Source organism: Falco naumanni, chromosome 7 (genome assembly GCF_017639655.2).
Source record: "Falco naumanni isolate bFalNau1 chromosome 7, bFalNau1.pat, whole genome shotgun sequence".
Classification (NCBI taxonomy): domain Eukaryota; kingdom Metazoa; phylum Chordata; class Aves; order Falconiformes; family Falconidae; genus Falco; species Falco naumanni.
This window is the reverse complement of record NC_054060.1, coordinates 38539926-38566620: the sequence shown is the minus strand read 5'-3', so window position 1 is coordinate 38566620 and position 26695 is coordinate 38539926. Positions and strand designations below refer to the sequence as shown.

General features: G+C 38.7%; 1 protein-coding gene across 4 annotated transcripts in view; it reads right to left on the bottom strand.

Moving 5' to 3' along the window:
• Nucleotides 1-2104: 2104 nt before the first annotated feature.
• SETD3 (SET domain containing 3, actin histidine methyltransferase) overlaps nucleotides 2105-26695 on the bottom strand; it is a 63659-nt gene continuing 39068 nt past the window's right edge. For all 4 annotated transcript variants that reach the window (XM_040600070.1, XM_040600069.1, XM_040600068.1 and 1 more), the window contains 7 exons: nucleotides 17086-17144; nucleotides 15084-15198; nucleotides 10688-10762; nucleotides 7802-7968; nucleotides 7085-7170; nucleotides 5217-5377; nucleotides 2105-4636 (listed from right to left, as the gene is read on the bottom strand). In XM_040600070.1, the coding sequence (XP_040456004.1) occupies nucleotides 4193-4636; nucleotides 5217-5377; nucleotides 7085-7170; nucleotides 7802-7968; nucleotides 10688-10762; nucleotides 15084-15198; nucleotides 17086-17144 (1107 nt within the window). In that variant the 3' untranslated portion in view covers nucleotides 2105-4192. The remainder of the gene's footprint in view (nucleotides 4637-5216; nucleotides 5378-7084; nucleotides 7171-7801; nucleotides 7969-10687; nucleotides 10763-15083; nucleotides 15199-17085; nucleotides 17145-26695) is intronic.

Genomic DNA, 26695 nt, shown 5'->3' with positions numbered 1-26695 from the left:
AATTTGTAAGTGAAATTTGATGTCTATATACAATGAAAAGACAGACAATTGTTAATGACTAAAGACAGCGTGCAAGGCAAAAATCACATTTCATTAGAACATGAGTACCGTATACCACCCAATGTGTGCCACTACACAAAACAGCTATTCAAGCATATTTCAAAGCCTGTTGCTGATAATACAGGAGTATAAGTACTAGAGTACTCCACATTCAGCAAAAGGCTACCAAAAAAAAAAAAAAAAAAAAAAAAAAGCAAAACCTGGGTGTTTTGGTTTCTGCTTGGTACTATAACATAGGCACTTTGGCCTTTGGCAAAATTTCTGTTTGTGTTTTTCACTGAACAAATAATCATAGATTTTATTTGTATTACACTGAAGCTCAAGTTTATGTCATGTATGCTAACTCTATAGGAGTCATTCAGTCAGTTTTGAAATACACTGAATAAAATAGTGAACTTAAGGAGACATGAAACACAAAAGAATCCAGGACTACTTGTGGCTTATCTTTCGGAAGTATGGCTTAGGAATTTTTTTTTTTTTTTAAACTGAAAAATTCTCCACATGGTTTCCAAACTTGTGGCATTTGTTAGGAAATAGATGTAGAAACAGAGAAATGCAAAGGAAGCTCTTCTAACCGTGAGTCACCAATTTACATGCTGTACTTTGTACAGCAAGCAATGCACTTGAAGAGGATGCATGTTAGAAACTATTAAATATAGATGGTAATGATGTGAAAATCATGTGGTCATATCCGACTTCAACAAAGATCAGTTAAAAATCCTCTAGAGAAAAAGGAATGGGTATTGCTTCATCAGATAAATTTGGCAGAGAAATGTTTTTTCAGCACAGAGTACGAGAAATAGCAAGGACTGACTTTCAGTCCATAAAATCAGAAAAAAAAGCAGTGTATTTCAGGAGCACCTTTATCATGTCAGACAAACACTTCAAATTGCGCTTCATAATTACTTCATATGCCTTTCTATAAAATAAGGGTGACAGAAGTAGCAGCAGCAGATATTAACTACTGTTTCTAAACGTGAACTAGAAAAGAACAGTTTGTGTAACCTAAATCTTCCAGTGTACCTCTGAAACGTGCAGGTTTTGTGATTCCCTGATGATCATTCCTCTCTAAAGGCAAATTAGCCACAAGAATGCAGCTACTGGTGAGTTATATAGATTTTCTATACATACCACCTTTTAACAATGTCCAAAGGAAGGAATACTTCTTTTAGCGGAGATCCTAAAACACAACTTATTTCAGCCAAGATCCTAAACCATCTTACCTCCACAGCCAGAAGGCTCCCAGCTCTCGATTACTCATGACAGCACTTAAGCTAAGGTTGCATTTATATACTTTATAAACATCTTTTCAGAGTGGGGGTAGTTGCTCAATTTTGTAGATTTGACTTTATCAGCAAGGCTATACGGACAACATCTTGCAGCATCGAGACAGGTTGTTAGGGAAACAACTCATCGTTAGGTAGGTTCATGTAAAATTCAAAAGAGGGTTTTTTTCGCCCGTTTTGTTTTTGGAGAGCAGTCCGAGAAATCCAAGTGATGTCTTACAGGAATGCTTCAGATAGCTAGCTAAACAGAAGCAAGATTTGGCATTTAGCCTGGGATTAGTGTGAACAGCCTCTTAACCAAACATTATGAAGAAAGTTAACTTTAAAAATGCTTTGAAAGGTCTGTTTTCATGACAGATGGTAATAAGGGCTCATCAGTGCCAATTTTTTTGGTTTCCACCTCAGTTTTCAAAAGCTTAAGTTTTAGGTTATTGCTTCTGAGAAACTATTACATGCACAGAGGAAAAATGCAAATTACAAAATTAGATTACTCACAGTTTTTATTGTGCGCAACATATTTTTCTAAATAACACTAACAGATGAAGAGTAAGAATTTGACCATGCGCTTAATAGACCACTTTCCCTTTCTGTCTACTAGAATCCCTCTTTTTTTTTTTTTTTTTTTTTTTCCCCCAGCTATTTCTCCTTTAACCTTTTCCTGCACACCTGGACAGTTATTCCTCTCCCCACAGACCCCAAAAGATACAGCAGTAGGTAGCAGGTAGAGGTTATGTTTGTATAATACACTCACTAGGGAAGACATGGTAGAACTATATTTTATTGAAGAAAACCCACACATTCTGTCCTGTGGTGACCACAGGCTTTGCTAAGTCATAGTGATCAGCAAATACTGGAACAAAATACAGTGTATCAGATTGAATCAAAGCATTTAAGTTCTGAATTACAGATATAATTTTCAAGGAAGGCTAGTTTCAGAATTGCGTCATAGTATCTAGTACAATGTTGTGCAATGTAAGTGGCAGAAACAGAAATGGAATATTGGTCCTAATAAAAAAATGTAATGACTTTTGTATGACATTTAAACTGTCAAGACAACAATTCATAACAATCTACCAAAGGCAGCATATAGTTACAAAAATACTGGTTCAGCATCTTGTTAGTGGTGAAGCAATATCCAAGGTGCAATGGCAACGTGCCATTCTTCGTGAAATACTTTTTAAAAAACTAGTTTTTCTATTTTCCCCACACTGATACTAGCTGAATACCAAAACTGCTATGACAACCTGAAAAGAGTCACTACTTACTATGTGTATTGCACTGAAGAGTTATGCAAAAACACATTTTCCAAGTTGCAGTATAAAAGAAGCAAAATATAATAAAACTATGAATATGCCAAAAGACATTTTACTGCAACTGATCTTGGATGATTGCAGGTTGAAATATCTATTGAGCTTTAAACAATTGCCCAAGCTTGTCCATTCTACCCATTATCTTGAACTTAAGGATACAAAGGTAAAAGACAAAGTCCTTAATATTGAGAACAGAATTAAGTCGTCATACTCCTCTCCATTCACCCACAAAATACAAATATTCCACCCTCCTCTCCTCCCAATACCCAGGTAATTTTGAAGTCAAGCCTTGGAACCACCCTTGTTCTGATATTGCACTGTGCTAGGATTGTACTGTTTCCACGCAGAAGTTAACACACATAGCGTGAGGGTGACCAAAACTACTGGAGACAGTAGAACTGCTTAACGTGTAGAGGTATCCCATGAAATGTGCAGAGATACAATCTAAATGGCAAAGCACACTGCAGGCCTGGCTGTGGTCTGGGCTTGGGCCAGAAGTACATTAGCCTGCCTGCCATTTCCTTCAAGAGAACAGCGTCAATTAATATCTTAACCAAAAGGCAAAGTTGAGTAAGATCAGGTAACCATGTCACATTCAATGCTACATCCAACAACACAGAAATGAAGGAGTTGCAGACAGGAATATTAATCACATTTTCCTTTTAATAATGGTTTAGTCAAAAGTGTAGCTTTGAAAATCTCTAGCTAGTCGTGAAAACCTGAAGAAGCCGGGAAGTGACCTCACTTTGAACAGTACAGTTTAAAGCTGTGGCTTGGCCTATCTGCTTTCAAACTCTCCAGCAGCACTGCCAACCTTGTAAATAAAAGGTACCACCTGGAAATAAGAGGAAGTCAGCCTTTAAAAGTTGGTGAATGTTGTATTGTAGCAGCCTAACTGACTGAAGAAGAAAGACGAGATATTTTTATGCAGCAAACAAAAGACAAAGTAAACTGAAATCTTCAGAGATCACTTTAAGTGTATACAATTTGGATTCTCATCAACATTTAAAACTACCAATCATAAGGTTGCCACCTTACCTTTTTCTGGACTGGCATACCTGATTTTAAACAGGTTTTCCTCCAGTCTCCCAAGTTTCTGATCCTCTTATCCAGTTTTCTGCTGTACTGCTCTCCCACCTTCATGCTGAATACCGAGTCAGTCCTGCCTTCTGCTTTTCTTGGCAGGAGGCAGAGCATGCTTTTAATTTCGGTAGTCAGAGTGACAGAACAACAAAAGCACAGCAGATAGAAGAGCTTAATTCTTCCCCAGGAAGAAAATACATTTGGTTCAACAAAGGGCTGCAAAATCTTCCAAAGGCACCTCTTTCCCCAGTTTTTGCCTGAAAGCAAGATGGCAATCTTAATTGAAAAGGGATGCTAAATCTCTTAAATAACTTAAAAATTCATTTTTATATAAAGCAGCAAAAACATTTTTCTCTGCTGAAAGAAAAATGTTAACAAAGAAACACACCAACATAAATGCACTGTTCATAAACTTCAGCTAATTTAATTTCACAAGTAAGTAAAATTTTAGGACTATTCTTTAACCTCATCAGTACTTTCCGAAGAAGATTCTTTGGCATCTTCAGTCTCTCTGTTGCTTTTCTCTTTATTTAGATTTTCACTTTCTGATTTGGTCCCATTAAATAGAGAGTTTTCACCATTTACAAACCCATTCTCTGTGACTTCAGCATCAATAGCTTCACTAATCTTTAAGTCCCCTTGCTCTTCCACATCTTCTAGGTTTCTCAAGACAATAGGGAGTCTAGAGTCTGCCACAGTGTTCTCCAACAAGGCAATATTACTCTCTTCATATTTAGGAAGCGGAGCTCCATCTGCCATTTGTTTGGTATAATACTCTCGGCTAGCAGCTGCACTCTTCACTGCTTTCTCTAAGATCTCTTTTTCACCTAAACGCAATTTGATAGCCATTGTCGCGTGTGAAGTAAGGTTATGGGTCTCCAAGAAGGACTTATCATCCTGTTAGAAAAGGAAAAAACAAGTCTGTTAGTAATAACCAACACACACACACACAAATAACTTTCCTCTCTATGTGTTAATAAGAGATGCTAGCTCTTCAGGCTGAGCCAAATGGACACGTATGAACGAGGCGGTTTGCATGGAGTCTCAGTGAAATTTGTCAGGAATTCATAAAGAAACCAAAATTTCTCCTCACAAATACATGAAACATGGTGCTTCACTTATCTGCTTGCTATAGCGGCACATTTCTTTGCAGTCTGGAGAATACAACTAATAGACAACAAGTTGAAACTGATTCCCCATTTTACTTGCACAGAAAAAGCAAGTAGCCTCTACTTGGAGAATCAAAGAAAAAAATACATTAACAAAATTACATTAACAAAATTTTCTTTTCTGTAATCTGACTTGATTTTCCTTAGATAATGCAAATCTGTTTCTATGCTTTAAAAGTACAGAATGAATTATGTACTAACATTCAGATTAAAGTTTGTAAAGACAAGATGGGGGACAAAATCTCTTTTCCTACAACCATAACACAGAACATTTCAGACATTTAAATTAGGTATAACAATAATTTTACCTCCACAGTTGTTTTATAGGTTTTCAAAAGAAGGGATGCTCTGGCTTCTAGGAATGTCCAAAGTTTAACTTCATTGTCCCAGCTAATGGGAAACTCAGAGTTACCCAGAGTGAAGATTTTGTCAATGGCATGCTCGCCTATCAAGTGTTCCTTCAGCTCTTCTGCAATAAGTATAAAACCAATCTGTTAAAAAACAATCTCATCATTCACTTTGTCAGTTGACAAACTGCAGAAAGATTTATTTGCAACAGTATAGCTTTGAGCAGCTAACAAAAAACCCTCTCCTCAAATAAGAATTATCAGATATGCTAGTTATTTCTAGGATTCTTCTCAAAGAGGCAACTGGGAAGGCTTGAGGTTAGCAGAAAATGGACCTTTTGCTCCACTTGGAAATAAAGGATCTTTATACATCATAGCCTCTCATACACAGCATCACTCTGTGACAGTGAGACAGAATGTTTTGTACAATACTTGATAAACAAAAGGGAGTCATTCTTTAAAGAGTTCAGTGAACTTTTTGATGATAAAAGGAACAGGCCAGAGAGTGTGCAAATAGCAATGGAAGTATTTCCATTGTTTCGGTAATCTTTTTCAGTAGCAGAAATTCTTTACAGTTGGTCAGAAGAGACATCCATCAAACAAACCTCACACAGAGCAGAAGATGTTTAATCAGCTCCTTGACATTACAGAAATTCCATTAATCTTTTAATTACCGAATTTCACTCCTACAAAGCAGATATCACAAACTTTACAAACCACCTGCATGTAGTTTCTCAATAAACAGGTTTCTTATACAGTATTTAAGACTGAGCACAATCGCATATCAGAGAAATTCAACTAAAACGTCCATTAGCTATATCTTTTTCTCTGAGCCAAAATTCACCCCCTTATCAGCATCCTAAGATTTTCTTTACTTGAATTTACTCCCCGAAGTGGTCAGGCAGTTGGACTAGATGGTTGTTGTACATCCCCCTTCAAATTGAACTATTCTATTCTAATTTCTTGGTAAGTTCTAAAAGATGGATGACAGGATACAGTTAGGCAGAGGGGTATTTTTGTTAAAGAAAGCAAACAGAGCACATGCAAAAACTTAACTTCAGCATTCTACTTGTATCAAAATCCACATAATCTGCACAGCACCCGAACTGGAAGGGAATTCTCTCACTGTCATGAAAAACTGTCACATCTATAACCTCCAAAACTGCATCTAACCAGCAAGTATCTATCACAAACATTTAATCAGAAGTCTCACATGCACAAATTAGGTGAATACTTATTAACTGTACACATATTTTCCCCCCCAAAAGAACCCTAATGTAAGAGAAAGACTAGAAAAACAATTTGAAAATACGTAAGTTTGTTTTAGATTATGAATTACCAAAATACTGCGAATACCCAACTTTGAAATGCCTCTTCCATATTTCTCCTATAATACAGAATATTAACTCCATACCTAAATGATTCCAGCAGTGATGGCTAATACGCTATGATTTTAAGCATGTAAACCCCTGGGTCTCACATCATCTTGTTCTGTGAACCATTTTAAAACCTAAAAACTAAAGATAAGCTCCAAAGCTAGCTCATTCACAACAGCCTGGGAGATTAAAAATAATAAAAAATTGCATCGCCTCATGCTTTAGGAGTTCCAAAAAGGCCTATGTTACTGAAACACTTCCTCAGACAACATGGCCAAAGATTAGGTTTCTCACTAGCTTATAGGTCCCTTTTTAACCTCAGCTCCTCACCTTTTCCCATCTTCTAGCTTAATGTTTCATATAAATGTCTATCACATTCTTGCATTAAAAGAAAACCACCACCACCACCACTCCAACAGATGTAGATTAGGTTTTCTTTACAGAACATCTTACCTTCGCTCATACAAAACACTCGAAGGAAAGCCAAAAGCTGGGCAGAGATTGGAGGCTCAGTGGAGTGCAAGGCAAAAACACTCGAACTAATAAAAGAAACAATCAAACAACAACAGTAAGTGCAAGTTCTGTTGTCATACCTTCGAACCTATTTCAACATAACAGACTATAAAGTATACCACAAATGCACTGTTACAAAAGTAACTTTTAAAAAATTAGGTAACCCTAGTTCAAACCCCTAATCTGTATCTGAAAATAACTATTACCTCTATAATCCTACATTTACAATTATTTTTATATGGCTTTCACAATAAATTAATGAAAACACAAAGTTTCACGTCTGCTGCTCCTAACAGTACCTTCTGGACTGAAAAGACTAAAGGAAAACGCTGTGGTTCACATACTGAGCATCATAGTATGTCTGCAAGGGATAGGAAAGAAAGAAAAACCACAGATTGCTTCGGATTAATCCTTGCCCTGTTTTTGTTCAAATGGTTATTAAAGCAAAGGCTTTTTTCCTTATATATGGTCCAAATTAGATGATAATATAGCTCAGAGAACTTCTGCAAATATTATTACAGTAACTTTAATTTGCTATACAAACAGGAGAAATATTACATCGAAGAAAACTATCATAAACAGCTTTATATATGCTCTACTGGACACTATATACTTTGGAAATGTTTTAAAAAACCCATGGCACTGTGTTTTACTTACGTTGGGATACCAGCACGAGCTAAGACCTCTGCCTTCATAGCATACAGCCTGTCACTTTTACTCACGCCAAGCTTTATTTTCACTCTGTCATGTGAATTATTATCAAAGAAAAAACCACTGTGGATCACAAATTCAGCGTTTGACCGGGTGCCATAAAAAATGTAAATCTAGAAGGATGAAAAGAGAAGTGAAGGGACAGGAAAAAAGCTTAAGATCAGCTCACAAAACTGACATAATTTGAAAGTTATTTCCTGAAAGAGTTACTATTCTGAGTACAAGGTATATTTGGTTATATAAAGAAACATGCTTTGTTTTCTGGTATCGACTCAAATGCTGTATATAGTATGGCAATATACCTTAGAGGTAGATGTAAACATATCCATGTAACTGAGACACTTTGAAAGGAGAGAAGAGGTTCTTATTCTATACTTTAAAATAAAAATGCTTTATTTTCTCACACTGTCATAAAACACCAGTATCTGGAAATAAGCTTTCAAAGATCCTATGCCTTTTAAACGCTAAAAAAAATCTGAGACAAGGAAGGCCCATTAACAGAAATGGTGTTTCTGGGGTTATTCCCCCACCCCACCCCCCAATACCCACCCAAAAGAGGAGTCTACACTGCTGAGGGATCAGCTTTGCTTTTGTTTTAATGTTACACCTTAAGGTGTGAATATACCAAAGTATATCATACAGAGAGATCTGATCTGTGTTCAACTGGTATTTGTTTTTGTGTTATACTCTGAACTCTTTATCTAAAGCATACAGGTTCTGTAATTCCCATTAAAAAAGATGCAAAAAGGGTTTAACTGGGGGCTAGGCTGTATGAAGTACGTGGGACAAGAGGTCAGAGTAGCAATTGTCTTCTCCCGCATCAAGAGGATATTTTCCCCTTTTGTTTGATAACGGAATTGTGAGGGAAAAAAAGTTTCAACAGTTACAGAAGTTCTTAACCTCGGGGTACAGCAACGCTCTGGATACCTGTAAGCTTCTACTCCTCTCCAGCTAGCAGAGACAGAGTGTTCTCTTAAGGGCTCAGCTACAGTAATGATGCCATTTACTTTCTTTGGTTTCAATTTTAGATAAGAACTATTTATGTTAAGCACTAAATGCTTCAGCGTGATATTAAATTATTGTAAACGTTGTATGAGTGTGTTAGTACAATGAACAAGTGACCTGCCTGGGTATGTTAAGGCGGTGGTTGAGGAGGGAGTTGCTAACCCTCTCAAGTTTGAAAACTACTGTGATACATCTCATACTAAACTAAAAGTCACATTTAATGTGTAGATTACACAATACACTCTCACACTCTAAAACTGTTTTACAAAAAAGCCAATTAAACAAAATGAGAAAGTTGTTTTATTCAAGGCCAGTGTTTGATAGGTTCTGTGGACTGCTGCTGCCTCACATTTTTTAGTAGTAAAAGCAGGGATCATACACTCTTCCTGCTGAAACTGTAAGAAATAACATCTGCAGAGTATATTAAAAGATTGAAGCATTATTTAATTAAAGCACTTTAATGATGTCAATTAACAGTTAAAGTTTGCACAGAAATAATAAAAAAAAAGTCTGATAAATAGCAGACAAAGTGAAACTACTTCAGTAGTTTATTTTAATAAAATCGAAATAGTGGAAGCCTCTATAATTAAAATGGAGAAAGCAGCCAGAACAGCTATATGACACATCCATTGCCAGCTGTGGAAAATTACAAATTGGATCACTTCTGGAAAAACTGTGGACCCCTTTTAACTCATCATACCGGTATTGGAAAAAACAGCAAATATTTGACTACCATAACAAATTCTAAAAGCAACAAAAAAAACATACAATCACTGTAAACCCCAGCATAGCAATGAGGATAAATATACCACTGGAAAGACACACTTAAAAAAAATTCTTCAGGTATACGTCTTTGTTAAAAAAGCAGCTAACAATACATAATAAAAAAGAAAATAATATTATCAAGTGTAAGACTCGCAAAATAATACACTAAACTCAGAGACTGAGTTACAAAATATTTTGGGATGTTTCATAGACAAACTCTTTTTCTGGGCATGCTGAATGCAGTTGCACAAGCAGCAGGAAAAGCTGAGTGCTGTTACACTTGAGGGTTTAGGCTGGCTGCTGACACAGCACAGGAACCCTCCTAGCAGAGATTTCCTACACTGCTGGAACCACTGTCTTCAATGCATCACTAGTTTTAACGCCCATTTCTGTTTCTTAGCAGTTCTGAACAAAATACTGGATTCTGGACTATTCCATGCATCTTTGCAAGATCTCCTGTGGTACTTTCTGTTGCAGGATGAAGGGGTGCGTACATGTGTGCATGCCTGTGTGAAAGGGAGGGTGTATATTTTTTGGTCCTTTCTAATTTTCACTAAGCATGGGAATAACAACATGGGTAAAATGACATACTGCCTTTAACCTCTTGTTAAATGAAGACTAACAAAAAATACAAACTAACAACACTGGTAAGAAAGACTCTACAATCTGCTATTGCAGATAAAGTGACACCCCAAATCTAAATTACATTTATCTTTGGACGTTTGGATATGGCCTTTTATTAATCTCATCCAGAATACCAAACTTAATGTCTGCGTAAGTGCATTTACCAATGATTAAATATTTCAACTACTTCTCTAAAATATGAGGAGCCAAAACTCTCCTAAAGCTGCTATCTACCAAGTGATAGAAAATATTTTATTCTGAAAAACACACATTTACTTGGTTTGGTAGCATTTTCACAGAAAATCAGCTCAGCATAATAAAATTCACATGTAGCAGGGCTTAATCCATACCACTCTGGTATTAAAATTTTGTAGGGAGTTGCCAGGTGTCCACAAAACTTAATTAAAGAATAATTATGTAGATAACTGTTCACATTACCTGTTCTCCAGCCTTGAAATCCTGAAGCGCTACACATTCACACCGGTCATCTTCTAAATTGTAGCCTGTGGTGATCTATCCAAGGGAAGAGTAACAAAAGCACCTTTAGCATTTTATATTTCTCTCTCCTGCCATTGACAAACATTGTCCTATGGGAAATAGGTATTAACAATAGCAATTGCATACATTTCTCTCTATACAATATAATATAGCTGGTAGTGATAGTTTTATGATTTCTGAGCAGTCCCGTTTCAAAAATACCTCTGCATTAAAGAAATCTAATGGAGGAAATAACTTACCTGAAGTGAACAGGAGGCTCTGAGGAAAGTACCCTCCATAGACCACAGACAGTCCCGTGCTAAAGCCAGCAGCTTGTTAAAAAGTTCTGGAGCTTTCAGTCACTCCCATGAGACCCAACGGAGCAAGGCACTGACAGCTCTATATGCTGTGCTTTATCCTTCAGCTGCCAACATATTTGATCTCTCAATGAAAAAGGATTATAGAACTGTGGATCTTTAGGGGATACAATCTTCAGAGAATTATAATTTGCTTGCAAATAATCCCTTTATCTAAAAGTTAGGTAACACTCTTAAAATGCTAAAAGGATTTTTTTGATGGTAGCAGGCAATGGAGGAGGATAAACTCTTCTAACCAACCTGTACTTCTCCAAAAAAATTACAAAACTGTAAAGGGGTCACACTAACAAGTAAAGCTATCAAAAATTGTAATACTTTCATAAAATGACAAACAGCTTGTTCTTGAATAGTATTACCAAAGATGCCGGCACAGAGGCAGCCATAGGATAGAACATAAGCTGCTGAACAATCAGGAAGCAACTTTTATGGTAGGTATTCTGAATTCAGTACTGACAGAGCTAGCTTAGGGAATAATAAGCTCTGGGCCTGGGGAAAAACCTAGAAGAAGCTGAAGACTCTCTCTCATCCCTTGTAAATTAAAACATACTGTTTTGTAAGCTGACATGTGAGTTGCAGTATACCCTGATTCCCATCTTGGATGCAGTTTGTCCAAAGACAGAATTCCATGGATTATTTTGAAGACTTGGTTGATGGTTTCTATGTTAACAGTTGTGCGCTGCTTGCACCATCAAGCGTGCATTTGTCAGCCAAAACAGTGCTTTCAAAGTGAGCATGGGGAACCTGTCTCCAATCCAGCAAATCCAACACGGCAGCCTGGCCCTGTGGAGGCTTGCAGAACTGCTCTGCATGTGGATGCCACCACCTTGGGTCTATTAATGTGTTTGTGGTACGTTGAGATCTGAAAAGAACATGAGAGTCCTGCAGTACGGCCTGCTGCAAAACACAGGCTGTAGTAGTTGAACACAGAAATTCCTGTACATTTACTATGCTAGACTGAACAATTTTTAATTAAGATCTCTCATTTAGAAGGTTACCTAACCCTGAATTGCAGGTTACAAGTGTTAGAGGATTTACCTGCGCTATGATAAATGTACCTTCCAAGTTCAAATACAGTCATCTTCTGAAAAACTGTAACTTTCTATTCAAAAAAAGGGAACTCTTGACAAGCACTTGACCTGTCCTGAAATTTTCTTAGCGTATGAACTCAGTGAAATACTTCCAAACATGAAAAGTCCATTGTAGTCTCTTGAAATGCCTGTGGAACAGGAGGCTTTCAAGGTCTGGGGAAATTCCAGTACATTAAGAGGAGGATTCTGTCAGTTTAAGCATGCTTCACTAGAGTACTGCTCATTTTTTGGATTATTTTTTATTCTTGCCTTTGGTGGTGTTTTTTTTTTTTTTTTTAAATACCAACACACAAACCAGCAGCGCTTCTGAAAGGCTCTTCTATAAAGCATAATGGAGCACTAGACTCTTATTTCCTCTTTCTTTTAATAGCAGTCACGTAAGAGAATTAACAGGGTGTTTACTTCTCTTCCCACATGATAGCTGACAAATTGCATCCCTTCAGTTTTATTTCTGAAGCAGACTGATACATGAATTTCAAGTTGTGTATAAAGCATGCAATAGTCTGCTTGGTCAGTGATTAAGGATGGACCCAGCCCAACAGGCAGAACGTAGCTTATTCAAAGCTCTGCCAGAACTGGTAATCAACCTCTGACTGTCAAAATACAATCCTACTAAAGAATAACAATGAGAAATGCATGAAGACAACCATTTTGATATAGTTCTTAGAGGCAGGTTGATCTAATTAATAGTGTCAGAAGCAAGAAAAAGCTGGATGGACCTAGCTTCAGTTAAAACCCAACGAGCATTTTATTATCTAGCTCATGGAAAGGGGTCTTGTGGAATAAAACAAGAACAGCAATACATAGTAGCTGATTGACTCCAGAAGTATTTCACCACTATGTTTGGAACAGGCTAGAGGGGTGCATACAACGCCATCTTTTGTTTCTTACTTTCCTGCAGTGAAGAACAATTCCCTTGATGTATTTTAAAGGGATGTGCGATGATTCGAGAAGAACCCACCCTCATCTCACTTTGCAGTAATATAAACTGCCACACAGACAGCTTACAGTTATCTTAGCAGCTTACAGTTACCTTAGCAGTTTTCCCCCCCTATTTCTAACAGTACAAGGAAACTAGCACATGACAAAAATAGGCTTAGTAGCTTTTCTTAGCCCATCATCAATATTACAGTTGTTTATCCTTGCTAAATCTATAACCATTTGATCTATTTTCTGTAGAATATGAAACAAATGAGCGAAGTCTGTATATACATACAAAATATATAAGCGCACCCCCCACCCCTTTAGGATACACTTCAGCATAAAAAAATGCTTTCAACCCTGATATACTACTGCATTAGCAGGTTTAGCTCCAGAGGCTGGCTCCATATCAAACCCATTGTTAAACAGCATAATAAAAATAAAAATTACTTTATCAATTTAAATAGAAGCTTGAATGATTAAAACAACTACTGCTCTTTTAATATAGACTACTTAAGTTTTTCCCTCCTAGAACCTTAATTCTCTTCCTCTTTCCTCTAATCACAACTTTGAAGGTATTCATTAAGAGTTGTCTTAATGAATACAGACAAGTCTCTGCAAAAGCATCCGAAAGAGATGCCCAGCAGGAAGAGGGTACAGGAAGTACTTATGCTTGCAGCTAAGACTTCTATTACAAAAATATATGTTTCTGATTTTTAACCAATTTTCTTATTACCGGAGACTCTCTTACAAGCTTTATTGCTAAATCAAAATTATGAGATTGCATAACAAATAGCAAAAGACAAGAATCAGTGTTAAAGAGCAACAAGTAATCACCTTTTAATAAGGAAAAAGAAATACATAAAAACCTCCAAACACTTGCAACTTTGTAGCCTAGCCTACCATGCTGTATTTGGTACAGTCACAGTAACAATAAATTAGCTAAATGTCAAGTGAAAACCAACCTGCTTTAAAATTTGTTCTTTTAAATCAGGCTTTTCTTATACCAACAATACTAACACATGCTGCTCTCCTAACACTCAGGTCCACTCTCCCACAAAAGAACCAGATTGCTTGAATAGTATGGTCATATCCACTGTCTACGGTAAGTAATACTATCTACTGGAAACACACTTGGAGTATGAATTCTGAAGTGTACCTGAGAATGGCTAAACAACGTTGATAAACCATCCTCTTACAGATTTCCATTTCCTCACTTCAACATTAACTAGCCTGTTAATGAAATCAAGACCTCATCCTCTGAATTAGCTCATGTAAGCCAAAATGTCAGCAGGTCTGACTTTCTATACACATATGTCGCCTTTTAAATGTTTAATATGCCCTAAAGTAGTATTTTTGCATTTTGTTCCTTTGATGTAGTAACAGATGTACTGTTTTTGTTGAACCAGGCTTTGTTCTTGTTGTTTCTGTCTCCATAACAAGGCTCTTTGGGCATGGTTAGGAGAGCAGGCAGTATTTCTTAGTTGCAAATTTCTAACCACTTTCCCTTGTGGTAGCTACAAGAGGCAACCTCCGTCATTGTCTGCTTTGCTATTCTCAGAACACATCTATCCAGTCCTGTGAATCTTTTTCAGCCTGTCAGAAATGAAACTCCATATCAGAAAAATATTCAGACTTGGCTGGAAAAAAGGTATCATGTAACTGAAAACTTTTAAAGGTGCATTATATGTATAGGAGATATGCAAGCATCCAATCACTTCTGAAGTTTTCTCCAGGTGAAGAAAGTTCTCCCTGAAGATGAAGAAAGTTCCCCCTGAAAAAGCTATCATAAGATGTTTAAGAAACTGACAAAACTTTCTTTCAGATATTAGTTTTTTTAGAGTCACTTGGGAAGATAAAACCCCTATGTTAAGAAGCATAATGAAAAGTGTTATTAAACTGTTCTATGGCAGTTGAAAGGCTTAATACTTAAGCCCTAAAGCCTTTCAGCAACACTGAAGAAATCCTTACCAATCCATTAGTATGATTACACATGTCCCATAAAGGTATTAGAGCCAATGTAACTCTGGAACCATCTTCTGTTGGAATCTGGTTCTGCCGTGTCATAACAGAGGAAACGGCCCATCTACAAAAATTAAAAACATTATGTGGTCAACATTCAAATTGTCAAAATATGACTGGCTGTAATCCAACCCGAAGCAATCATTTAGGCTGGGAGTTTCCGAACTCCGTTTTCTTGAACATCACACAGCAGAAGGCAATACAACTTTCAGAAGTAGCAGCTCCTGTTTCCAAAACTTACAAATAGACCAATCTCCAAATTGGGATGGCAGTCCCACCCCTCTTCTGTGCTTTTTGCAACAGAGCCTTCATACCTTCTATTACCTTAATCAAGACCCACCCCCATGCCACCTCCTGCTTCCCCATCCCTTCACTGCACACATACCTCTAACCACACATCCCGGACCTGGGGTCAGCTATTCCTGCAAGCTTCAAAGCAGTTCACAGCTACTGCTTGACAGCAGTACCTCTCATCTATGTGCAGACTCTTGTAAGAGCCAGGACATATTTCTGCTCCTCACTCCCTAAAAAGCTGACGTGCTGCATGAACTGGAAGCCGGTGTCATAACCTGACACTTGCATGATATTCTGGTAAACGCTTCTCTTCAGTCTGCGAACTTTTGGCTTAGATCAGTATGCCTATATTTTCTGCTTAACAGACTAAAAAGAAAAAAAAAAAAAAGCCCCAATACTCTGAACAGATACATCGGTAAAAAGAACAAAGAAAGTGTCACAGTGTAGCACACCAACAGCATTCAAAACCCTCCTACAACAGGTTAAGCCAACAGCCTACAGGCTAACTATTCAAACATAAGAATCTTCAGAAAAGCTTTTCTAGTATTTTCTAAAATTTCACTTTTATTTTAGTTCAGAAAAATTAATATTAAATGCACGATGGGAAAAAAAATATCTTAGTTTCACTGTGTTCTGGCCTTCATACATATATTTGTTGTGGGGTTTTTTTTTTTTTTTTGGGGGGGGGGGGGGGGGGGGAGGGAAGAAGAATACTACCAGAAGAAGGTCAAAATAATTTTAACTCCCACAGAATCCACTACTAACAAGTATTTAATATACAGTATTAAGCTTTCAAAAGAATTTTTTCAGAAGGGCTACAGATTGCTAAGAAAGATACCATCAAATTGAAAGCTACTTAATTCTAAAAAGCAAGTTAAAATTGTGGATAATTTTGACATACAAACACTGACTGAAACGTAATAGCAGTATGTTTATTTTTAATAGTAATTTAACTGCAAAATTTTAGACCACTTCACACCTAAGTTGGTGTGTTCCTCGGTGACCCTATAAGTGAAGGAGGCATGCTCTGGAAATCCCACTTTCATAGACTTGCCCAAAAGTACAACTAGGCTAAAAAAAAATCCCTGTAAGACCATGAATGCCTTTTATTCAGGTTATTTTAATCACTTAACAGAATTAAAGCTCTCATTATCTTAATTATTCATATTTTTATCACCCCCTATAGCACCTTCAAGTGACTCATACCTCACATGTACAACTGAAGTTCTCAAGCTCTCCTTGACCAACAGCCACTATAAATATTAGTTCTTACTACTATTTGCTGGTAAAGCCGTTTATAAAAGAAGAAATTACAAAAAATCCCCAAACCCAAACCCCAACCTCCTGCACTTTTAGCTGAATTATTTTCTTAAGAAACAATGGATTACCTTACTAATCTCAGACTATGCGTGCCAGTTGGCTAAATTATGGCTCATAATGACTATTCCTTTGTAACAATTAAAATCTGCATATTTATTTTACCTTCTTCTTCATTAAGAAAGTGTATTAGTATCAAATCCTACATTTAACATTCCAGTAACAACAGGGCTTCCCCACCAATGAAGCATTTCTAGGGGACCACGGCTTATTTTATGTTTATGTACATGTATATGTGTGTATATATATATATAAAAATAGTATTAAAAGACAGACCAACCTGTAGTCATCATAAGTGAAAGAATCCTTTAAGGGCAGTTTGCTGGCATTAGGATGGGTCTGGGAAATGCAAGTTTCAGAAAAGGTGAAAAGAGAAAGAAAAGAGAAATCAGAAATCAGTCAGCAGAATTTCATTATTTAGCTGCCTAACAGATCCTAACAAGAGCCAAATGAAGCAGGAGGCGTCCAGCCGTGCTACAGAGGGATCATCATGCTATTATGCTCTCATACATCACTGTCAACTTAATTTGTTGTGCCCAGCAGCCGCCATAAATCTGTTTCTTCATATTTCAAGACTGGAACCCACAGACATCGTACAAAAATAAAAAATTTAAGGTGGACTGCATATGTGAAGGTAAAAAAAAATCCAGCCCTTGATGCAGGGTGGGGGACAGATACCAGACAATAAGCATACATTAGGTTTCACCAACTTCCACATTTTCCTTTTCTCTGGGATACCAGTAAGGTATTTCACAAGTGCAAGAAAAATTATACAAGATTTCATTCTTCCTCGATACCTGTAAAGTTGTTACTCCATAAAAGCTGCACTATGCCTCTGAAATAAAAACAGATTAACATGTTTAAATAGTTTTGGTGAGAAATGCTGCTTAGTATCTACATCAACCCATCTACACATGCTCCTATCTAAAAGCACTGCAATGCCTTCGAGAATGCATACTGTAGTTGTAATTAACAAGCAAAATATTTAGGTTTTAACAAGGCATTAAGAAGCTGTAATACCTGTTACTTTTCTGATCAATCAACTTATTAAAAGCTCCAAAAATACAGGCAGCTTTAAGCCCACACTCACACACGTTCTTTAGAACTGGGTTCCAATTCACAAATGGAAAGCCATAATAGCATAAATTTTAATCTTCAGGTTCAATTATGTCTCAGAGACGAATTGAAGTAAATGATCAAACGGTTATTTCAGAAGATACAAATGATTTTTTGCATAGCTCTATCTTTGCGGCACTCTTAATGCATGAAGCTCCATGTAGTATGCAGTTTTTTACTCTTGATGCATTAGCATCACAAGTGCATGGTAATTTATCATTTCTCACCGTAATGTACTTGCTGGCACCGTGTGCAGGACAGTAGGGGATGAGGTAAAAGTGGCTCAAACCGTAAATCAATTAGAAAACAAAAGCTTGTGCTCAGTGCGCAATTTTAGGCAAATTATATATTACAAAAGACTGCCAATGGGGTGTGAGGTCCCAGGTGCCCGCTCTCCCTCAGCCCCTCCGGTTAACCCTTTGGATGAGCTTTCTCTGGAACGCGACAGAAGTTCGCAATCCCAGCGCCTCCTCTCCCTTCCCTCACTTTTTCTTTTTTCTTTTTCAAGCACTCCATATGATTTCCCTTCACACCGATGATACGGTCACCGGGTAACCCCCCCCCGGAGCTCGGCTGCAGCCCGTGTCACGGGGCTCCTTCCCCTCCGTCTCGGTACGGACCGGCCCCGGCTCCGGCAGCCCGAGCGACCCCCGCTGCAGCACGGCGCTCCCGGCTCCGCTCCCCCGGCCAACGCCGCAGCGCTGCCTTCGGCTGGAAATAACAATCTTAAATCCAAATACCACCTTAATATCATTCCTTTATGCCGCTTTAATTTCAACTTTTATTGCTCGCGTTAAGCCTATCTTTACAGCGGCTCGATAAGCCGAGCAGCGGAAGCCAGCGCCAGCAGCGACACGTACGAGCCCACCAGCTTCACTTTGAACACCACGGTGTCCTCATCTGCTGCGCGGCCGTCGGCTGCGGAGGGTCGGGACACCCGGAGCCGCAAGGCAGGCGCTTCCCAGGAGCGGAGCCGCCCGGGTCCCGCACCCCCAGCGCCCCCGCCCGCTGCCTGGCGGGCCGCGTGCCGCACCCGGCCGAAAGCGCCCCCCGCCTCGGCCCCGCACGGCCCCGCACTGCCCCCTGCCGGCGCCGCCGCCGCGGTGCGGGCCCAGCCGCGCCGGCCCCCCCGCCCTGCGCCCCGGCTCGGGGGGGCCAAGGCGTGAAAGCGAAGGGGCTCCGCAGCGGCCCTCGGATGTTATTCCCACACTCTGAGCGCCTAGTTTTGGATAAGTCGCCTTTAGCGCACGGGCACGTTTGCCTTAGTTCAAACGGGGGGTCCGACAAGTTTATCGCAGGAGCAAGACCCCAGGTATGCCAACAGATAACCCCCGTCTGCTGCCCTCTGCGCTCTTCTGCTCTCTCCCTCCTCGCAACCAGCCGCTTTCCAAATTATTTTGCAAACGACAATCGCTGTGTTCATAATGCACTGCGAGTAAAGGGGCACGACTGAGGCTACCGTCAGCTGAAGGGCGCAGAAGTGGTTTTCACTGCCGAGCAGTACATGGGCAGCGCCCACCAACGCGCTCAACCCCAACAGGGGGCAAATACCTATAGGAAGCACGATATATACGCGTTGCCATTGTCCTCCTCCCTGAGAAAAGATCTGTTATAACTCAGCAGATTGCAGCCAGGTTAATTGCTTATTTGACGTAAGTAGTCCCCCGTAATGAGCAGGTTAAACACGCAACCCATGGGCCAAGATTCGGGATGCCACCAAACGCTCCGTAACGCTCCTCATTTGTAAATCTGTGAAACTTAGAGACTGCCGCTATATGGAGACCGTCCAGACATAATTCACACAAAACCACTAGTAAATTACAATAAGGACAAAATATATGGTCTTAAAAGACACCAGGCAGAATAAAACCCCAGTGCACACAATTACCATATTTATAACATTCTGCAGTACAATATTCTAGTAGCTATTTTAAAGTTAAGATACGTCAGCATATTTGATCATGTTAGATTTCTGACTTTGACTATTTTATTATGTAACTTAAAAACCCTATAGATTACAAGAATCTGAAAACACACAAAAAAGAACAATATTCTGATTAAAAAATTGATTTAGTATGCAGCTTCTCTTTATAGTCCCTTGGTAAAAATGAAATCTCCCTAACAAACACTTAATAAAACCTGTCAATATATCTAGAAAGAAAAATGACACAAATGCATTAAGTATTAAATACCCTTGAAAAAAGTCACATATTCCATGAATTTTTGATGTACTATCTTGACATTAATGTAAAACCTTGATATTTATAATTGACAGATATTTAATAAAGTATCGAAGATGACTGCTGCATAGCATGCAAATTGCTCAGGCTGATCAAAAAAGACACAGACATATTTAAACTAAACAAACACTTAATACATAAAAAAAATCATATCTAGCTTTTATAGGTTCACGCAGCTAGGTCTCTACAGATTAGCTTTGAAATGTGACATTATCCGCTACATGAACCCCAATTTTAAGTTACCAAGTCCGTATGAAATAGTTTCAGGAAGTTGGGAGGGGAAACTTTAAAAAATGGGAACATGAAAATGTGAATATATTCATTTAGATGCAGGTCCTGACATTCTACTGAAAGAGTTATTATAAAGAACAAATACCATCTATTTCGTTACCCTTTCTGTGAAAATATTGTCAGAGCTGGCAATCAGGGTGATGGCCACTGCAAAAACAAACAGTGGCATGCTGAATTTCAGTTTCCTCCTAATGCTGCTATTCCTGAATAATAATTTTTTTTTTTTTTAAAAAAAAAGCTTGTTCCCCTTCAGCGTTCCAAGCCTTCTTTGAGACATTTGGAGGATATCTCAAAATAACCAGAAATATTAAAAAGTAACAGTGATTGCTGCCAGATTGTCTGCAGCCACTGCGGAAAGAGACAGACTGTTATTCTAGTCACCTAAAACACTATCAGACTAGAAGCCAGTTACTCAGTATGGCAACTAGAGAAAAAAGGGGGAGGGGAGAAGTAAAAAAACAAAAAGATAAAAAAAGAAAGACATTTTTCGCTTTCTGGGAAGCAGTAATATCAAGGGGTTCTCGTCTCACAAGAAAGCACAACACCTCAGGCCCCATAGGGGCCTTTGCACGAATAATTTCTCCACCATGTTTCTGGATGGACATCACGGGATAATGATGCTCAAGTCTTACAAATTAGATGCTGGAGTACTCCTCCACTTTTGAGAAGGCTCGTTTGTATTTGGATAGCATTAAGGCTTCACTGTAGAAAGGGTGGATGCCTTTCTAGCCAAGACACCATCATAACCTTCACTTCTGCTACCAAGCCTACGTGGGCATTAACCTCCCATAACACAGTGGCCACGCTATTAGAGGCAGTAACCCCTTACCTCATCCAACCCCAGTATGCCAAAGCTCATTTGCCAGAGCTCCTAATCTTGACAAGGAATTTCCATTAACATTAGCTTAATATTTGCTTGTTTACCAAGTGATGCAAAGTACACGTGCCATTACTGTAACATGCAACAGAATGTCTGAGTAAAATCAGAGTACAAGTTCACGTAGTGTTAAATTTGTGTTCATACCTATGCTGCTAGATGTCTTGAAAAGAACTGATCCATTTCCATGTGAAGTCATATCGGCCAGTATGTTCCTTTGTGCCATTAGCCCTTGCATACTCCAAGTAAGAAAAAACTGAATCACTGGATGTGATCAGTTAGTGGGTTTTTTTGAAAAGACACCACCTCTCAGCTGAGATAAGCTCACCCTTGGAGTCACCTACTACTTTGTTCTAATACATAACTGAAAAAAACAACCAACCACCAAACCCTTGTTTTTGTTGGTTTCCTGAGTTTGTAGAGACAGAGATGGATGGATTTCTGTGAAGAATATTTCAAGTACTCACAAGTCCAAGGCAAAACTGTGGGCAATCACTGCATCAATATTACTAAATCAGATTTCAATATTCTCAAAAACCTCTTGTATACTGTTGAAGTAGAGACAGCTCCACTTCTATCCCAGGAAAGCATCAGATGAAGTGTTGAGATTATACTGGGAGGGGATGGCCTATCACTCCACACTCCTCTCAGCCCCCAAAACACTAAGGGTGCTTGAAACAGTTAAAGCCAAAACCAGTTTAAGCTTCCACCTTGTTAAGTTTCATTCCTTTGAACATAAAGCCCAAGGGTTCATTCCTTTTGACCAAACGATTTTTTCCTTCTCTTCTTTGCAGATTCTCCCCTCTTTCCAATGTACTCATTAACATGGGAAGATTTCGTTATGAGCCTTGTTGGATGCTACTTGATGGTTTCAGGCCAATGTGTAGGTGTACAAAAACACAAACACACACCACACACACACACTTTCAGGGCCAGAAGCAGGAAGATCTGTCAGCATTTGCTGGTTACTGTCCCTTTCTCAGCTCTGGAAATCCTTTGAAGCGGCAGCCTTGAAGAGAAACTCCTCTCTGTGGAGCTGCTGAGGCTTTAACTGCCCTAAAGCTAAGTAAAATAAAGAATTCACAATGGAGGATCCTAGTGATCTACAGGGAAACAAGAATTCACTTTTTCCATTGGACATACGCTGCCTAACCTAACAAGGGAAAGCCAGTTCACTCTACAAGACAGGAGACAAAGCCAAAGACTATTTTACTTTGTAATAAGAGTTTAGAACTACAGTGGCATGCTCTGGAATTTCCAAACAGCCCAATCCATGGAGCACTAGCAATTATATCCACAAACCTGTGCTGTTTATATGACTTCTCTAATGGATGAAAGATCATCCTACTTTGCAAAACCTTGTAGAACTAATCTTAAAATTAAAAAGGTACCACAGGATTGAAACTTATTAAATCTAAATAATATTCTTGCTTATTCTTTATGTCAGCAATTTTTATTTACTTTCTGTCAATATACACAAGAAAGCACTGTTCCAGACTATTAGGGGATTCATGCAGCGGAAGCAGAGTGGAATGACTCCTTCTGGTGCAATGGAATTTAACTGCACAGTTCCTTTTTCTGTACCTTCTACCTGCAAAAATTGTTCCTAGCTAATGAGACAGCAGTGGCATAACAGGCAACTCAAACCATGACATCAACTAACTCAAGGGTCTGAAGGACTGACAACCTACTCCACATGCAAAGTGTACATTACCATTTGGCTGACGTTGTACACAGAAGTATCTTTGGACTGACTACAAACGAGTACCCTGCCTGCCATCCTGTGCCTTCTCTTTTATTAAATAGAGGCAAGACAGTGATGGACTTTTTAACATCCACTTCTTGATCACTCTTATTTGCAGAATACTTCTTAACATAGAGGATTCTAAAATACTAATCTTTCCCAGAAAAGAAGGTCACTAATTTAAGTGTCATATCCAAGTAACAAGCTGTCTATACCTTTTCCTGTCCTTCTACAAAATCACTGAAAGCTGAATGCAGCCCCACTAAGGGCTGAAGGGATGAAGCGGGAGAGCAAGCTGGCCTCAGACTGGATGTGTTTTGCAATGAGACAACCTCCCCAGTCCCTCCCGTACCAGAAAGACACACTAGGACCATTATCTCCTGTGGTAAATCTCCTCACAAAGTATGCGTTTAGTGTTCATGTTGAGCATTAGATTGATAGGTTCAGTCTGCAGTACTTCACTCACACGTACAGTGAGATAGCTACTGTTAATTGTTTCCTCACAAGGGTCTATGCCTGCATGCCATGATGTTTCATTCACTCTTCAGGCTCCTCCCAAGGTACAAGGCTTACCTTGTTCATTTTGCTCGGAGCAACCTGTGCGCTATGTGCATGCACAATTTCATCACACAACTCCACCATTAATTCAGTGAATCACAAGCCACAAACAGAATGCTGTCATGGAAAGCCTGAAGTGAACTGCTTTAAAAGGACAGGGACAATATTTCCTATTCACAACCACACCATATCCAAACAGTTTCCTAACAAGCATCAATATTATGCAGTATGGTCAAAGTTTTGTTACCTGTGAATCGACTACTCAAGTTTACAGACAAATCATACCAGGACTCACTTAGGCGGAAGCTTGGCTCACAATCACTTTATAGACAAGGTGCTGCGCTGCACAACTGGCATGGTACTTGGGGCATGGTAAATCCTACAACCAGATGTACTGGAACTATTGTACACACACCCCCAAAACTAAACTTATCACTTCCTCTTCAACTCACATTCAAATCATAGTACAAGAAAATAAACTTTGGTTTACTTAGCAACATATCAATCTCCTACTGTGTGGAGTATTAGCATCGAGTCTGACTGAAGAGGATAATCCACTTTGTAATTTAGTTAAATTACTAATTTTAACAAAGATAAGTCCCCTGTATAATTTTGCAGTGCTTAAAGAATACATCCTCTGAGTATTCCATTCTAAGAAACGTCAGCTTGTTACCATATTTTAAATTTATGAAACATTTGTAACTGCTGTTATATCAGGAAAAATATTAAATCTGCACAGTAAGTACAAACTTTATATGAGAAAGTATACTTGTAAGTGCATGATGATCTCCTGATGTCTGCCGAGGCACTCACTTCCACAAAAGACACAGACAAGATCTCTGGGGACAAACTCAACTGCCCCAGAAAGTACAACTCAGTTAAAAAATAGAAATAAGAGCAACTAACAGAAAAACAAACAAAACCTCCTCTCCATCCTATTGGCTGTAAAACCAGATGCGTATCTGCATGCTCAACCAGGAGAGTGGCTGAGAACCCCATCTTCCCCCAAAATGACTTAAAAGCCCATACTACTATCAAGAGAACGTATTATTCCTCCCAAACGTGGTTTAAACTGTGCAGAAACAAATTTTGTTTATCACTAGCATATACGTTTTGAAGTACATCTCTGCTTCTCTAGAGGAAAGAGGCCATTTAGGCTAGTATAACAGAATCCAAACCGTTCAGACTATAGAATAAATTAAAACCTACTGATTAGGAGAGCCTAACAATAAATGTCCAAAGAAAGATAACATCTATATCAAAAATGAAAGATATGTTTTATCCTGTCTGTTCTCCAACTTTAAAACGTTTTGACTGCAAGAAATAGCAGACACCAAGTAGGATGTGCCTGCATTTCGATCTAGGCCAGCACGGTCCAACTGGCGCTTATCGGCTGAATCTGGACCATAGGATGCCTCCATATGGCCTGCCACCTTTTCCTTGGAGGAGATAGGGAACAGCTGTTTGAGGAGCAAACGCTGCCTGAACAGCCAAACACCTCCTCCTGTGTCCGGCTGGCTCAAAGCCCAGAGCTGTCGCCGTGTTCCTGTGGAAGGCAAGGAAGGAATGGGGGAAGAAGGCAGCAGACCTCCTACCCACGCAAGGACTCGAGCTCTTCATTTGTCTGAGATGGACAGATGCAACCCAGCAAAGCCTGTATAGCTGCTTCTGTGATGGAGAGGGGCAGCCACAGGAATGGCCCAACGAAGCCCCAGGATCTCCTGTTATTGTCATCATAGCTGAGGGTGGGATATACCAGAAGTGACACAATAATCAGGAATTTGGCGCACGTTTGCAAAGTCTAAACCACCTTACAGTAGATACCCTAAGTGGTACAGTACAAGCACACAGTCAATCTTCAGTTTGCTGCCAGCAAAACAGATTAATACAATATTTTGGCCTTCACAGAGAGGAAAAACCACAGAAAGGCGTAAATATATTGCATTATTAACTGCCTGTTGATTTATTATTGATCAAGCAGAACAACTCAGGCACTGAAATTAAGACAAAGCAAATTAAACAGCAACACAATTTTACCTTTGTAACTGCCCACTCAATGGAATTTTAAATCTCTCCTTAAGGCGACATGTGTAGCAGACAAGTAAGCAAGAGGGAAAAATTTCATAGGGTTTACAACTGTGCCATCTTTCTTCCACCCATTTTTCACAGTGTCACTGACATCACTTCTAAGAAAAGCTATTTGATTGGCATGCCAAGGAGTATAAATCAAATAGGGAGAAAAACTGAGAACCCAAAGGGTCTACCTGGTACATGATCAAAACAGTATTATTCTTCCAAATACATTTCCCTTTGATGACATATTGGTTGAACTCAAATGTTTGAATCATTTAGGAGTGTTTTATAAGACAGTATACTTGTCTGCACTCAACACAAACATTATTTAGCACATGAAAGTTAAATGGTAGTATCTTAAAGCCAAGTACAGAGAGATACCAGACATTCTACTTCACACTGACCTGGAAAATCATATGCTTATTGGAATAGGATAGATTAGAAACAGTACCAAAAAAATAACATAACAGCAGCGTAAGTCATATTGAAAGTATCATCACAACTTCAAAAATTGGTGTCAAAATTAAGCTAGAGATGTGAAATCTCACCTAATATACCCAATATTGAAGAGTCAAATGTGATACCAGATTTTAAAGATGCTATAATATTGAGATCTAGAACTCAATGTGTTAAAACCTAACTAAAATGATACTCCAGTGCCCAACAGCTAATAACTGGATTTTAGAATTTCATTCACGCTAAATCAATTAGTCAGATTTTATATGAATAATAAATCAAATTTAGTATCTGATCAAAAGGGATTTCACCTCCAGAAAGTTAAGTTCTCTGTCCAATAGTGCACACAAACAGATTAAAAGATCTTTGGATAGATTACTGCAAGGATTGTGTTCACAATGGGACTACAATTACACTTTCACAAACATTGTCCAGATGTCAATATACACTAGTCAGAAAACTGGTATGAGAGTGTTCCTGTGGAACACTGGATACAAACCAGACTACAGATACTATTTAAAATTATTAATGATCT